Here is a 15821-nt window from a genome sequence, read left to right on the forward strand (position 1 = left end):
GTCAAAATTCAACAACAGCAATATAAATATTAAACAATAAACAGCCAAACAACAGAGAGTGAGGTTGTGTAGTGTCAGGTTGTATCATACAATGCCAACACTACACTGGAGCACAGGCAGTACGTGTGTAGATATTGCACTAAAGTATTTAAAATATTATTTTAAAGTAAGCTTGTTATGAGGGAGACCATTTTTAGATATATTATACATATATATATTAAATTATTTATATTAAAGCGAAGTGTGAGTGTGTTGGGAGTCTGATGAAGAGCCTCCTGCTGACACGGTCCAATTGAATGAATGGAGCAGAAATAGTGACCAATGGGAGGAGCTGAGCAGCTTTATATAAAGGAACCAGTGGAGGATTGAAGCTTCTGTGACCGGAGGCAGAGCTGATAGGACTTCACTCTTCGTATCGTCGCTGCTGCTGTTCTGTGTGCGCTTGAACGTACTTTTCAGCCGCTTCACAGGAAACATAGGGATCTTTGTCTCCACTCCTGGTAGTAGTGTTAGTCCACAAATCCGCAAACAACAGGTAAGACTGTCTCATTCCTGCGTTTGCGTCATCGCCTCTGATGGCTCCACAATTAATTTAAATAATAACCAGTTAACGCTTGCGTGTGTGCGTGCGCGCTCGCGTGCCCTTTGTCACTCCAAACAATGGAGCTGCTGCAACAAATAACATGCAGAAATGTGTGGAGGAAAAAATGCAGCAGCATGTCTGCAGGACTGTGTCTCCATCTGTAGTTGATGGGGCATCTGTGAATTCTCAATCCAAACCTTTTTTTATGGTGGAAATTATTTCAATACAAATGTAAAATATTGTGAGTAAAGGGTCTACATTCATGATTGAATGATTGGGATTTTAATTGCTGTAGACCGCGAACTATTTGACATCACCTTGTTCTGTAATGTCATTGGTTTTAGCACAGGCGGAGTAATATGTGGTGGTGTGGCAGCGGGCGGTGTTCGGTCCTTTGCTGCTGCTGCTGCTGCAGCATCAGCATCAGCAGCCATTTTGACCGTCTTAGCACAGGTGTCGGAGATGAGTGTATCTAAGGCACGATGATTGGACTAGCGACGATTAATCACCGATTAATCGATGTCTTCATGATGCATACTTTGATCTAGTATTTAAAAAAATCAGTTTAAACTAATCAAATGTGAAAGTTATGTTTTCTTTGTTTTTAAGTGATGCTCAGCCTTTCCTCCGTGAACATTTGTGTTTATTGTTTTTGTCAAAACAACCCATAATTCAGATGAATCAGTAAAGAACATGTTTGATTTACAGCACCAACTGAAGCAAAGCAGACCTGGGGCTTCAGTTAATTCATTATACACAGAAGTTTTGTTTTTTTTAAACATCAAATTGTCAAATGTTCCCTGAATAATAAAAAGCCAACTACTGCAGTGTTGTGCAGAACAGGATGTAGATTGAAAGTGACAAACACCCTGAGGCTCCTCATTACAATATCAAATGTATTTTTTCCATCTCGGCCTTCTTATGTAATCACTCACTGAATCTATAGATTTATATTTTGTAGTAATAGTGATAGAATGTTGAACTAAAAATCTGATTAGGATCTAATGTCAGTAACACTGTGTTCTATGATTAAATTTGTTTAAGTTCAGATCCATTAAGTCTCAGGCCTTGAATCAGTCAGAGGTAGTTGACATTTTTATACCCCAGGGCCAAAGGTCATGGATAATGAAAGGACATGGTCACACCCTGAACACTGACAGCATCATTTTTTATCTTCAGTAACTGGAAAATAAATTAATAAAATCACCTGGATATTAATGATTTAATGGTAAATTTCCCAGGATTATACAACAACATCCTGCGTGGTTTTTGTGATTTATATCCAATAATGCGTACTTTTAAGTTTAGCTCAGTTTTGTCCTTGGTCGTTGTCAGTCTAAGGTTTTATGATGTCTCTGTTGCTAAAACAATTGTCCATGAAGGTTGTCAGATTCTTACTTTTTAAAATCACCATCGTTGATGAAAGTAGACACAAATGTCCTATATAATGAATCATGACCTAAGTTGGACTTGAGGTGTATGATGTCAAATATTCATGTTGATCCTAGTCAAGAGTAGAAAGAAGGACATGTTCACATTTGGATCCTGAAAAGACGGTGTGTGTGTTAGAATGTCTTCGTTCAGCTCCTCAGCTGATCGGAGGTGCGTGTAAAAAGAAGCTGCTTTAAGCTGCTTGGTGCTAAAAATGGAAGCAGGTGTGTCGGAGCTTCCTGACGTCATGACTCTGCCTTTTACAGATTCATGGAGGTCATTTTGTCCCTCAAGGACTGAGGTCCACATAAATCAAGTCTGGGGACCTGGTCCATCTCTGGGGTGTAGTGTTGTCCTCAGGAGGATTGAGGTGTAGATGTGATGCTGTGAGCAGTGCGTGTTTGTGTTTATGGATGTGTTGCTGATTTTTTCACCCCTCTGTCCTTCATCCTCCTCTCCCTCCTCGCCCCCCCACACCCCCACCCATCCTCCATCCTCCATCCTCCCATCTGCTGTGCAGGGAGCAGCCATGCCTTTCGGAAACACGCACAACCAGCTGAAGATGAAGTTCACCTCAGAGCAGGAGTATCCAGACCTGAGCCAACACAACAACCACATGGCCAAGATCCTGACTCCAGAAATGTACGAACAACTGAGGAGCAAACAGACCCCCAGTGGATTCACCCTGGATGATGTCATCCAGACTGGGGTAGATAATCCAGGTAAAAGATTTAAAGTCTGAGTGCAGGAGTGGCAGAAACAATCTGCTCTTTATTTATTAATTAATGTTTTTCATCTATTCTGACCTTGTGGAAGGATAAACCTGCAGCAACAGATTCTGACGCTCCGGCCATTTATGTGACGAGCTCTGCATAGATTTATTACAAACTCTAAACAGCAGCAGCGGTGTTGCGTCATCAGTGCAGCCCCAGCATACGTTGCATAATCTGGGCCAGGGTTGGATAATCCACAGCCTCAGCCCCTGTCTGTGTGGATTATGCTCACAGTGACTTTTCAGGATATTTTAAGTGCTTTAACTCAAGCGATGACTGTATTTATTTATTTATTTATTTTTTTAGTGCTGCCTGAACTGCATGCACACCCTGCTGGCAGCCATGTTTTCTAGCGGTCGTTAGAAACATGGCTGCCACCAAGGACAGAAGGACAAAGAGGATTTTAATCTGCTTAATGCAGAATTACCTGGGGAAAACTCTACACCAGGTTAAAGCTACAGCTCATTAAAAACACGATGGCTGATTTATATTTACATACAATTAGTTTTTCTCTAAAAACCTGTTATCTGCGATGGGTTAACCTATGGGGTGGGGGGGTACAACCAATGTTTTTTCATCTTTTGTTGGCGAAAGTCTGAACTCCACCCTTAAATCTCTAAACTTGACAAACAATATTTAAAATGAAACGACCTATAAATGGGCAGATTCCATCTTCTGTGTCAGTGACCAGTGTTGACTTGTGCCTGCAGGCCACCCCTTCATTATGACCGTGGGCTGCGTGGCTGGGGACGAGGAGACGTACGAAGTCTTCAAGGAGCTGCTGGACCCCGTGATCGAGGATCGTCATGGAGGCTACAAACCTACAGACAAGCACAAGACCGACCTCAACCCGGACAACCTGCAGGTAGCGCCATCTTGTGATGAAATCATCGCTGTAGCTAAGATTAGAAACCCATTAGATATGCTGACATTCTGTCGTCTCTCGTTAGGGGGGTGATGACCTTGACCCTAACTACGTCCTGAGTTCCCGTGTGCGAACAGGACGCAGCGTCCGTGGCTTCTGTCTGCCACCACACTGCAGCCGAGGAGAGAGACGTGCAGTGGAGACTCTGTCCATTGAAGGTAGCCGTCGTACAAGCTGCGTGTTGTTAAGTAAAGATTCGATCCAAACATCCTAGAACAGTTGCTGGTCAACAGTGAAAACTTTTAAAATGATCCAAACAAATTGATTTGAAATAAAATAATTCAGGCACCAACATCAACTGACGCACAGTTCACCTGTCAAAGTACATCATGTGTCGACGTGTTGAAACGCAGTGACTATGGAAGGACAAAGAATGTTAATTGAATCGAAAAAAAAATGTGCAGGTGATGCTGACTCATGTGTGCGGCAGCACCCTCTGGTGACAGACGGTGAAATAACTTAACTGTGCTCCTTATAGGAGTCTAAACAGAAGTCGTTTCAGGAGATTTGACTTTTTGTAGCATCTTTAAATATGTTGTTCTAAATCCCTCTGAGAGAGGTGCCTTTGAGATTATTGATCTTCTTCTCTGTGCAGCTCTGGCTTCTCTGAGTGGAGACCTTAACGGGAAATACTACGCTCTGAAGAACATGACAGACGCTGAGCAGCAGCAGCTCATCGACGACCACTTCCTGTTTGACAAACCGGTGTCTCCTCTGCTGTTGGCCTCTGGAATGGCCCGGGACTGGCCCGACGCCAGGGGGATCTGGTACGTAACTGTACAGAAGTTTACGCTGTGTTTTAAATTCTTCCTGTTCTTCCTTAACTGAGTCCTTTCTCGTTTGTTGGTGAAGGCACAACGACAACAAGACCTTCCTGGTGTGGGTGAATGAGGAGGATCATCTGCGTGTGATCTCCATGCAGAAAGGAGGAAACATGAAGGAGGTCTTCAACCGCTTCTGTACCGGACTCACCAAGGTGGGTCGACAGAAACGTCCAAAGATTTGCTTCTGGGGTTCTTGTCTTTGTCCTTTGCATCAGTTGAGGTTAGAAAGATAATGTCATCGTCATGTTCTGATCAGCGTCTGCTCCTGATCCTCCTTTAGATCGAGAGTCTGTTTAAGGAGCGAGGACACGCCTTCATGTGGAACGAACATCTGGGCTACGTCCTCACCTGTCCATCTAACCTGGGCACCGGCCTGCGCGCTGGTGTGCACGTGAAGCTGCCCAACATGAGCAAACACCCAAAGTTCGAGGAGGTTCTGAAGAGGCTCAGGCTGCAAAAACGTGGAACTGGTACGAAAACGGGGAAAAAGAAAAAAAAAAATCGAAACCATGACTAAAATCTCTTAGCAAAAGATAATCTTGTTTTTTCTTCTCCATCTTCCTCAGGTGGTGTGGACACAGCTGCCGTGGGCGGAGTCTTTGACATCTCCAACGCTGACAGACTGGGCTTCTCAGAGGTGGAGCTGGTGCAGATGGTGGTGGATGGCATCAAGCTGCTCATCGAGATGGAGAAGAGGCTGGAGAGCGGAGAGTCTGTCGACGACCTGATTCCTGAGCAGAAGTAGAAAATGAACCAATCCTGACACAACAACCTCAAATGTCTCCACCTCCTGCACTCCCACCTCCTGCTACTCCCTCACCTCCACCTCCCCGTGATCTCCACTGTCTGAGTGAATGTTTGAGTCCGTATCACGACAACATGTTGGGATTTGTTTATGTATTTAAACTGAACTTCCTGTAACTTCCTGTGAGGATGAATCTGAAATAAAATGAAAAACCTGGTTGAAGTTCATCGTTGTTCTGCCGTCATTTCCCATGGTTCCTCTGCAGATGTTCCACGTTCACTCGGTCTGCTGCTGGATGGAATGATCCTGATGTTCTGAAGACTGAACGGCAGAGAAATCTGAACATGTTTACGACATCTAGACTCCACAAACTCACAGGACGTGCCTTCTTATAACCATCTGTCAATCCATCAAACATCAGACAATGACAGGCTTCAGTCTGGTCTCCCTGTATGTTACAGTAAATACTTGAATATGGGGAAAACAATCATTAGTCCTGAATATATTTTCCAGAACTCAGTCAAAAAGTACTCAGACAGACCTCAGACCGTGCGTCTTCAACAGCATGAACAAATTTGTATCCTAATTTCTCTAACTGTTGAAGCAGGTCTGTGAACTGGTGTCAAAGACATCATCCAGAATGCCAAAAAAAAAAGATAAGTAGGTGCTAACCCTGACCCAGAGTAAAAAAAAAAAAAGATATAAGTAGGTGCTAACCCTGACCCAGAGTCCAGGAGTGTGGAGTAAAGAGGACATTTAAATCACAGAACAAATTATAGAAGCACTTGGTCTAAAGATGAGATCATCTCTTATTCTCCTACAGACTGTTTCCCCGAGAGACTGGAACGGGGACACGTGTCTCTGACAGCTGTCGGTCCAGACCTTCTCTGATTTAACAACTACAGACTTGTAAAGCTCTCATGTCTGACAGTAAGATGGTGTTTCAATCCGTGTGCAGCCGCAAGGATTTTCAGACCATGACCACTTTAATTTGTGGTCATGGCTTTGTAATTTAAAACAAAGATGGTAAAACCTGAGACGGGTTTGCTTCTGTTGACAGACTACAACTTATTAGTAAACATTTTAACAGCTACATATCTTCACAGTAAACTCATTCTTTTGCATTGCATTTATTTTTAGTTTCTTAAAGTCAGACTTTGTACCTGCTGTTGTTGCTGTTAGATACATGAATAAATGTCTGACATTTTAGTTTTTTTTCTTCAAACATCTGTCTATTAATATATTTTTGTTTGCTCTTCATTGACAAAATAATAAATTACTATTACTACTAATTACCTGGGGGCAGATGATTGCTCATTCTGGACTGAGTTTGCTGCAGTACCGCTCCTGTCCACGTGCAGACGCTTCTCGACCTAATCTGAGACACGTTAACTGTGAAGGTTCCGCCAGAACCTGTAAAAGCCTCGGTCTCATCCCCAAACAACATTCGAGCCTGTCTGCGATTCATCCAGACACCTGTGAATGCCTCGCTCTGCTCTCAAGTGCAGGCCCACACTGCCACGAGGTGGCTCCAGGTGGTAACTGCATCAACACAAACTCATGAAGAGAGGTCGCTGGACCAAAACATTCAGACCAACGGTAGGGAGGGTTCTGGAACCCTCTAATCTTCCTTAGGTGGACGTCTGTAGACCAGTGATTGGACCATTGATGGGACCAGAAAAAACCAGGACATTATACAACTGAACCAATGAAGTGTTTCTTTTAATTCTCATTTCTTCATCCAGACATACGAGTTCAGCTGGAGACAAAGAGACGTTCATGTTGACAGACACTTTAATCGAGACACAAGTGACCCTCGACCTTTTGACACGGACTCTGCCGTCGTCTCTACTTTTTCAACCAAATACAAAAGAAAGAAAAAAAAAAAGAGTACTGCAGTGAAGCTGTTTGTAAAGTAAGATACATTATGTACACTGAAAACAAAAAAAGCTACGTCATTTTTTGTCTTTTTCCAGAAGAGAAAAGAAAAAAAAAAACAGATTAAATAAATAAGTCTAGAAATGCTTTTGTTTTTGTCCACATTCACAGCATGACAAAAAAATGGGTTAAAGTGGAGCCTGTGATATTAGTAGGTCATTCAGTGACTATTGCCAAAAGCCTTAAACTATACATTAGAATATTTCATACATTTCTGTTGTTTTAAAAAAGGAGACGTTTGGAAACTGCTACTGTGATGATTGTACTCTTTAAATACTTCTACACATACTGCTTTGTTTCTGTGGTGGGACTTTCTTTGCTCATAGCTTTAACTCGTTGGCAACTTTGGAAGCAATGTTCTTGAAGGCGATGGAGGAGCCGGAGATCCTCTTGAAGCGGACGCCGTTGAGCGACAGACGGGGCAGTTTGCACACCTCCATCTCCCACTGCACCAGGTTCTCGGCACGCGCATCGCCGTGCACGCACAGCAGCAGGAAGTTCTCCTGCTGCTCGAAGTCGCAGTTGTTGGCGTTCAGCACTTTGCGGATCTCCCTCATGATGTCGCAGGGCTCCATGGAGCTGGTGGTCCTCATACTCCAGGTGAAGCGGAGGGAGCGGGGCTTACCGTCCTTAATTTCCCCTTTCTGATCCCCAGGTACATGGCGACTGGAGCAACAGGGAGAGGAGAGAAGAGTTCAGTCGCACACATTTCGCCGTTTCGATTTAAATAAAAGGGAACCTTTTTTTCAACCTGGATGTGTGTTTACAAATGTGGACTTCTGGGTAAAAAAACATTTCTATTTATTCTATTTAGGTATTTCTGCACGGACGTACCTGTGTTTTCTTTTATTTTACAGTTTTTTTGGTTTAGTATTTTGCTGACTCTTTGCAGCTCTTTTACATTCTTACATTCACCCAGTAGTGAAACAACAGCAGCGTTTGTACTCCACTGATCTGAGCAGCAGAGATCGGGTCTTATTTCTGCTAACCATGTAACCAATATGCAACCTCGCAGAATTTTACACTAGTTTTTAAGTAATTTAGCTGTAACTACTGTATATTTTAGCTGTGCAGCTGTTTTTCTATACTTTGAACTGATTTCAACAGTTGATATTTAGCCAACTTTAACTGCAACTCTGGCCTCAGTTTTGAACATTTCTCAACACCTGGTTCACTTAGAGCATCATATTACATTTTCTGACTAATAATTGGTAAGAGTCTGTTGCTAACCTAATTTCTACTGATATTCTCCACTAGCCATTTTCTGACTTTTGAAGGTTTCTAGCAAACTTTTGAAGATTAAACTAACTCACCGTCATGTGCCTTTTGTTACTGCGTCAATTGACAGAACCACTGATCTACTGCTAAAATTGTATATATAATATTTTTAAGTACTTTTTACTCACACACCCACATTCAGAAAAAACAGAGCCAGGTTGAGAAAAAAGTAAAAAGAGTCTGGTGGATTTGGAAAATCAGCGGTTACCGTGGTTGATTCGGTTTCCGCCAGAACATCGTTAAAAAAAAAAAAATTGTTTGACATTCACAGTCTCAGAAGATAAAATTCTTTTTCATTTAAAAAATATTTTCTTTCTGAAACTTTGGTGTTTTTCTTGCTTGTTTGTTGATGTTTATTTTCTGTGACAGTGAATGTAAGATCAGATGAGCTTCAGAAACATCCAAGTTCGATTCAGAACATTTTTAAACACTTTTTACAGGTGGATATGAATAAAAATAATAATTAAGAAACACACATGCCATGCTGTCTCACTGTAAACACTGCCTCATGCAAACTGTGTAGCAACAACACAAGTCAAGGCAAAAACAGTCACAAAGCAAAGCTGGAATTTCACACTGCGTGTTCTTTTTTTTGGATTCATTTGGAAAAGTTCAAACTTGGCAGAGGATGAAGCAAATATTTCTAAACAGTGTAGGAGGAGCAGAAGGAAGGAGGAACAGGGAAGATGAGATACTGCAGAGGAGCAGGACAAACTGAGGCTGGACTTAAAGGGATGTAGACGTGTTGTTCTGAGCCTGGGTCCCAGGTAACCTCACCTTGAGCCCTCAAGTCTCCCGTTTCTCTCAAACTCGGTGGAGACTCTGAGGTGCAGGAGGAGATCAGACATGGAGGAGGAGGAGGAGAGGAGGAAAAGATGACACAAAACAAAAAACTGTGGGTTGTGCTGGACATTAGAGACATTTACATCAGTTATCTGTGGTTCAAACTTTAAGGAAGGTGAGAGAAAGAGGGAGAGAGAGAGGTGGTGTGAGATAAGGAGGAAGTGAGACGACCACGACGACAACCATGAGCCATCACACCAAAAACAAAATAATAGTGTTAAAAATGAGACAAAAACATGGAAAGTTTTTGAACTTCCATTGAGATCAGAGTCATAGAACAGAAAAATCCACAGAGATCCGGAAATGAAGCAGCAGACGACAAGAAAAAAAAAGAAAGAAAGAAGAGAGTCCACAGAGAGCGGGGAGGAAAGAGGAGCAGCTGAAATACATCTGACTGAGCTTCACAGACACTGAGTGTCCTCAGGACAACTGACTGAACCTTGGACATGTCCAACACTGTTCTAGTTCATCAGAGGATGAGCGTGAGGTCACGGAGAGGTGCAGGTGAAAAGGAAGAGAGCTACGATCACCCTGCACCCAAATAAAGAGGAAGTAGAGAAGATGGAGTGAAGACAGGCCCCAAAACACCCCCTGGTGGAGACTGAGAGGAACTGTCTCATGACTGAGGAGTGACTGGCATCATCTCTTTACTCTAGTTCTGCATCTAAGCTAGATCTGATCTGAGAGAAACAAGTGGATCAGTTTGAACTGACACGTGGACGACAAAGAAGGAAAACTCAGGAAGAAATGACGGTGACGACAGGCCAAAAGAAAAAAGGAAAACATGGAACGATGAGTAGAAATGGAGGAGAAGCAGAAGAAGAGGAAGAAGAGTGGAGCAGAGAGGACTTACTAAGACTCTTTCCTCCCTGGGCTGAAGCCATGGCAGGACCTGATTTGGCCGTCTGCCGTTTGGCCGGGTCAATACTGACCCTAAACAGAGAGGAAGAGCAGTGAGGTTAAAGGGCAAAGAGGAAGGTTAGGAGGACAAACAGGAGGATGCACTAAAACAGAGGAGGAGGAGGAGAAAGAAGAGGAAAATCTAAGATGACCTGAAGGAGGAAAATGATTAAAGATCTTTGGCAAAGTCTGGAAATCAGAGGTGATGAAATGAAAACGGACTAAATGAAGGAGAAAATTCAGCCACATGAAAACAGTAACTGATGCTCTGGGAATAAACAGATTTCTGGCCTCAGGAAAGGTTTCTGGTCTCTAATCAAAAGTTCTAGATTTTTACATTTTGAGAAAATAAATTAGAAATAACCAGAAATGTAAAAATAATAATAAGATTTCCTTACAGTACCAAGCGAAGATAAGAATTATTACTTACAAACTTAAGAACAATGTTGCCCAACCAATAAATAACAAACAATAAAAATGTGTTTTCCCCCTTAATTCTGTCAGTTTCAGGCTTCTGTAGGAAAAACTCTTCAACAGACGTCAGAAAAATGATGATTATGATGAAAGTAATGATGAAACTGGTGGACGGTAAAGAAAACAATTAAGTCACCAGAGGGCGCTGCTGCACCGTCACTAAAGCCTCCGATGTTGAACCTAATCATCAAGCACCATTTCAGGAGGAGAGGAATGGGCTTCTTTACTTTGATGAGTTTACACTCTGAAGAGCCAAGAAGGTCCACACACTAAACTGAAGCTGCTGCGACTCTTCACAGATGTTCTCTGAAGCTGCTCCGCTCACATTAAAAATCCTCTGTCAACATCATACAAATCCACTCAATCTTACACTTGACTAAAGAAATTGAAGCACAAAATCTGCAGCACAAACACAAACCTGCCTGTGGAACTAACTTTGTGTGAAAAACTATCCTCACTGCAAATCTGTGTACAAAATATATAACCATACGATAATTAATCAAATCAAGTTTTAATTTTCTATTTCTAAAACATATACATAGAGAGAATCACTGTGGTGAGAGAAGGTGAAGAGGAGAGAGGATAGCTGAACAAAGCATTTCCCAGCATGCACTGCTGATTGATTAGTGACCAGGTTAATGAACGGACTGATGGAGGGATGTCTCCGCTCTGCCAATCATCTTTCAGCCGCTCAGACCAAACCACAGCTGCTCTGAGTTTCTTTACACACACACAGAACATTTAAAAGAACACAATTGACTGGGATGTGGCCCAGGTGGGATCGGTTTGAATTGTTGTCCAGATGAAACTAAAGAGTCTCCAGGCTGAAGCTTCATGGTCACTGCACAGACATAAGAATCCCAGAATTTAGGAGTAAATCTGATCACAGCCTGTGTGAGTAAATGAACTCAGAGACGGGGCGTTGTGTTAGTTCAACGGCAGCAGCCTGTGTGAGTCTGTTTAGTCACTTCAGTGTCGTCGTCGTTGTGGTTAGTGTCGTTTGGCAGTAAGACAGCAGTGAAGGCAGTACAGGAGTCCTACCTTTTGGTAAATCTGAATGACATGTTTCTACAACAGAACCAGACAAAGAAACAGTGAGAATGGTGAAGGAGACAAGAGAAGGAGGAGGACAAGCAGTAGGAGGAGAAGGAGGAGCTTTAATGAGTGAACAAAAATGAGATGTTTGGAATCATCAACAATAAAAGGCCCATAATGTTAACGATACTGATAAGCTATTTCAACTCCTCGTGTCAGGTCAGTCACTGCAGGAGTGACGTCACTGTTCCTGATGTTACAGCTGGGAATAAGCATGAAGACAATGGGAACAACTGTAGGGTGAGCAGTTATCCTGAGATCTGAAGGTTTGGACCAGCTACAGGGACCTCGTCTTTAAACGCCTGCATTAAGTCCTTTAATGGCCATTATCTCTGGTGTTTTATCCCAAACCTGGGAGTTTGACATCAACCTAAAAATCTTTAATGTTGGAAAGACTTCAAGGACAAAAGGTCAAACTGTGTTTAATTCAGGTCTGAGGGAGAATATAGTGATGAAGTGTCCAGTCTCCAGGATCAGACATATTGCGGAGAGCAGGGAAGTTTCCAGAACATGTTAATAATCATCTAACCTCTAGAGGTCACCTCTCTGACTGGAGGAGTCCATACAGGTTGAACTGAAGTCTCAAACTGTTTTATTTCAGTCCTGACCACAAACTCTTCACTAATAACCCCAGAAAGTGACCCTGCGGCGCCCCCTGTCTTACCTGCGGGTGAGTTTAGAGGTGAGTTTGGAGAAGAGGTTGCTGGTTCCACGGCTGCGGGTCTGAGAGAGAGGTGTGGCATCATGGGAGAGGGTGGGTGAGGCCGGGGGGCCGTTGTAAGTGGCAGTGCGTCGGTCTCTCAGCTGCCCGCCGTGGAAGGTGCTGCGACTGCCGGTTCCTCTGGGGAAGCGCAGTCGGTCGGGCGTGGTGGCGTTGGCCACGCTGTGAGTGGACGCCACTGGGTTCCTCTGACCAGCAGGAGAGACGGCAATGCTACTGAGGTGGAAAAGAGAGGACAGGAGAACAGGACAAAGTCAGGATGAAAAGTTCCTCGCGGTTTGACAGAGTCAAACTGCAGCTCTCACTTTTACTGACTGTTCAACCTGAGAGTTTTCTAGGATCTATGAATAAAAAACCTTCAACTCTTGTTTCTAATCTTTAAAATAAATCCATGTCTGAAGTCTCCAGGACTTGGAGTTAAAAATCAGAATGAACATCCATGGTAAATGTCAAGACGGCAGGAAATTCAAATAATATATTTACAACCGATTACAGCTGATACAGTAAAAACAACCAAACATTCTGGTTATTATTGTGTTTTCACACATTTTCTCTGCGACTGAAGTCTTTTTGAAAAACATCATTACGGTATGATTTAGTAGGGCACGTGAAGGTGACCTAGATCTAACTTTAAAAAAAAAGGCTCATTTGTTCTGTCTTCAGCTTGAAGGTAGTCCACGACAATGGTTCCAAAAAGTTCCAATTAAGAAACATTTTTGAGTTCACAAACAAAGATACATTTTAAAAACTGTTGTTTATTTCCCACCATGAACACGACACTGGGTTGGATAACAGTCAGTGATCTGTTAAAGGACTGTGAAGGTTGAGCAGGAGGAGTCAGTGAAAATCAAGCCATGTGTTTACAGATGATCAGGTGAAAGGTCCAGACGGAGCAGGTCAGGGTCACAGAAACAGAAGGCAGGTCAGGAGTAGAGCTGTGGTTGTTATTTGACCACCAGCTGACGTTTATCATGTAAACAGATGGATGAAAGCATGGAAAAATATTATCACACACACACTGAGTTCATCTTGTCAGTGTGTGGATCTATATTTTTCAGTAGGCAACCAGTGGGTCAGGTGCAGATAAAGTGAGAACTCGTGTTTTCATCAAGAAGGTCACTGAATATTCAACTTATTTTATCTATGCAGTTTGTTTCATATGGTTATCTCTTTAGCAAAATCTAGCCTCAAAGGCCAATGTCTTTATCCCTTAGTAAGACATTTCAGTTTTTGAAATGTTCCAATAAAGAGTAGCGTGAGCTAAAGGGTTAGCCAACTGCAAATGTTTTTTTAAAAGGCAACTTGTGTAAAAATGATTTAAGTTTTCGATTTATCTGCTTTAAACCAATGAAAATTTACGGGTAAAAATCCAGAGGAGAAGCACTTCAGTTTCCACATCACTGCTGGTTTAGTTGGTACAGTACAGCGAGTGAAGCCTGATGCTGGATGTGAGGGTTAACCAGGGGCCACACAGGGGCCGGTCGGGGGCCGGTGAGGAGCTCAGACATAAGGAGACAGACAGGGACATGGGGTTTGAAGCCCTGCCGTCTTACTTGGGGGTGTCGTAGTCCAGAGCGTAGTAGGAGTGAGGCAGAGCGGCCCGGCCCTGGAAAGAGGACAGGGGGCCGACGGTTTGGTGCCTGAGTCTGATAGAACTGGACGAGGCGCCCAACATGGCCGCCGTAAAGGCCGAGGAGGGACTAGTGGCATGAGCCATCTCTGTCATGCTGCTCAGCCAGAAACGGAAATAAAAATAAAAACATCGGCCCCGAAACCAAAGCACACACACACAGGTAGAAGTCAGAGATGAGAAAAAGGATATAAATGTAATAAATGTATAAAAGAAGTGAAATAGAACGCCCTGTGTTTAAGGGAGACATGCAGGAAGGATTTTATGACAGAACTGTACACAGAAAAAAAATTATTTCATGTAAAGAGAAGCCAAAGTCACAGGAGCTGTTTGTGTTTTCCTGTACTTCATCCCCCTCACCTGTTCTCTTTCCCGTTGGGAATGACCGAAAGTCGATCCGTGTTGTTCCTGTCGCTGCAGACGTACGTGTTTCTTCTGGTCATTCCTGCCGACGCAGTGTTGTTCTGTGATAAACGAAAGAGAAAGACCAAATTAATAAAAACATTACTGGTAAAACACTATTAAAGAAGAAGTCACTACTCATGGAATAACTATCCCAATATAAAGTATTAAAAAACTGAATTAAAAATATATAAAAAAAAGGGCCAGAAATGGATTCAAATGAACCAAAGGAGAACTTGCATTAAGCAATAGTTTGTTGTGCAGGTTTACATGCAACACACTGTATTTGTAACTGTTGACTGTGTGACACTTACAGCCGGGGCAGTGGTGGCACCTTTCCTACGGTCGGGGATGTCAGCCTTGTTGGGGTTATTGGCGTTGCCCAGGATGGGGCTGGAGGGCGGAGCTCCACGGCTTCCCGGGGTGGTGGGTTTACGCAGCTGGACACCACTTTCTTCTTTGGTGCCATTTTCCGCTGTGGTCGTCTGACTCCGCTTTGGATGAGCCGCTCCTGGAGGATTCTGACCAACTACAGAAGGAAAAAAAACAACCAAGATGAGACAAGTCACAGCAGAGGACAGTAACAACAGTCACAGTGTTGGAATGCATCTTTCTCTCTATCCATCTGAAGGAAAGACAGCATTGTACCATAAGACATATATGACTGAATCTCCCTTTCGTTATTTGAACTCTCTCTTTTTCCTCCGTCTACACCACAAATCATAATAAAAAAAATCTTGTCCATTCTGGTGTGTTTTAGTTGGGGACAATTTATAAACACTGGTTAAAAACATCTTGTAAATAAGTAAATATTAGCAGCAGCAGCAGCAAAGGTTGCAGCTCCTCTTATTGTGCTTGGTTTGATTACACTGCCTCCATCAGTCTAACAAAGACAAAGTCTGCAGTTCTAAACTAACTTTATTAAACAACGAGTTTCTGCTGAAGTCTTCTTTGTTAATCTAACTAAACAGATAACTGTGTTTGTGAGAATGTCGGTGAGACAGAGAGACAGAGATAGAAGGGAAGATCGTGTGTTGGCCTCCGACCTTGTTCGCTGTAACGCCTCTGTTTTTGGTTGGACGAGGCGCTCCTCTGAACTTTGAGGTGTGACGGTGACTGGCCGTTGAGTTCACTGTTTGGTCTGGGTTTGGTCAGAGAGAGGTTACTGCTAGAGGCCGACTCACTGGGGTCCATCTGGAGGACACAGAGAAACACCCCATGAAAATTAAAGAACATTCCACACATTCACCAACAGAGTG

General features: G+C 42.9%; 2 protein-coding genes across 17 annotated transcripts in view; one reads left to right on the forward strand and one right to left on the reverse strand.

The window, feature by feature from the left end:
* Positions 1-357: 357 nt before the first annotated feature.
* Positions 358-5508, forward strand: ckba (creatine kinase, brain a). The gene is made up of 8 exons (XM_008315904.3): positions 358-535; positions 2535-2736; positions 3498-3652; positions 3738-3870; positions 4308-4479; positions 4565-4688; positions 4817-5006; positions 5103-5508. Exons 2-8 carry the CDS (start codon positions 2544-2546, stop codon positions 5279-5281), a joined length of 1146 nt encoding a protein of 381 aa, XP_008314126.1. The 5' UTR covers positions 358-535; positions 2535-2543; the 3' UTR covers positions 5282-5508.
* A 1470-nt stretch (positions 5509-6978) lies between these two features.
* Positions 6979-15821, reverse strand: part of mark3a (MAP/microtubule affinity-regulating kinase 3a) — a 32160-nt gene continuing 23317 nt past the window's right edge. For 2 of the 16 annotated variants that reach the window (XM_025055606.1, XM_025055609.1), the window contains exons 12-18: positions 15609-15756; positions 14877-15091; positions 14521-14624; positions 12474-12746; positions 10194-10273; positions 9275-9319; positions 6979-7885 (exon numbers count right to left, since the gene is read on the reverse strand). In XM_025055606.1, coding sequence (XP_024911374.1) covers positions 7809-7885; positions 9275-9319; positions 10194-10273; positions 12474-12746; positions 14521-14624; positions 14877-15091; positions 15609-15756 — 942 coding nt within the window. In that variant the 3' untranslated portion in view covers positions 6979-7808. Of the gene's footprint in view, positions 7886-9274; positions 9320-10193; positions 10274-11755; positions 11783-12473; positions 12747-14520; positions 14625-14876; positions 15092-15608; positions 15757-15821 lie in introns of all 16 variants that reach the window. The other 14 variants (XM_025055557.1, XM_025055560.1, XM_025055558.1 and 11 more) reach the window with 11 other exon arrangements.

The sequence above is a fragment of the Cynoglossus semilaevis genome, chromosome 1, assembly GCF_000523025.1.
Source record: "Cynoglossus semilaevis isolate Cse_v1.0 chromosome 1, Cse_v1.0, whole genome shotgun sequence".
Lineage (NCBI taxonomy): Eukaryota > Metazoa > Chordata > Actinopteri > Pleuronectiformes > Cynoglossidae > Cynoglossus > Cynoglossus semilaevis.

Bases quoted from the DNA above. Each gene is read 5' to 3' on its own strand.
- ckba (XM_008315904.3), top strand. From the start codon at position 2,544: ATGCCTTTCGGAAACACGCACAACCAGCTGAAGATGAAGTTCACCTCA. The intron at 4,480-4,564 runs GTACGTAACTGT...TTGTTGGTGAAG, and splicing joins CCCGACGCCAGGGGGATCTG to GCACAACGACAACAAGACCT. The intron at 4,689-4,816 runs GTGGGTCGACAG...ATCCTCCTTTAG, and splicing joins TCTGTACCGGACTCACCAAG to ATCGAGAGTCTGTTTAAGGA.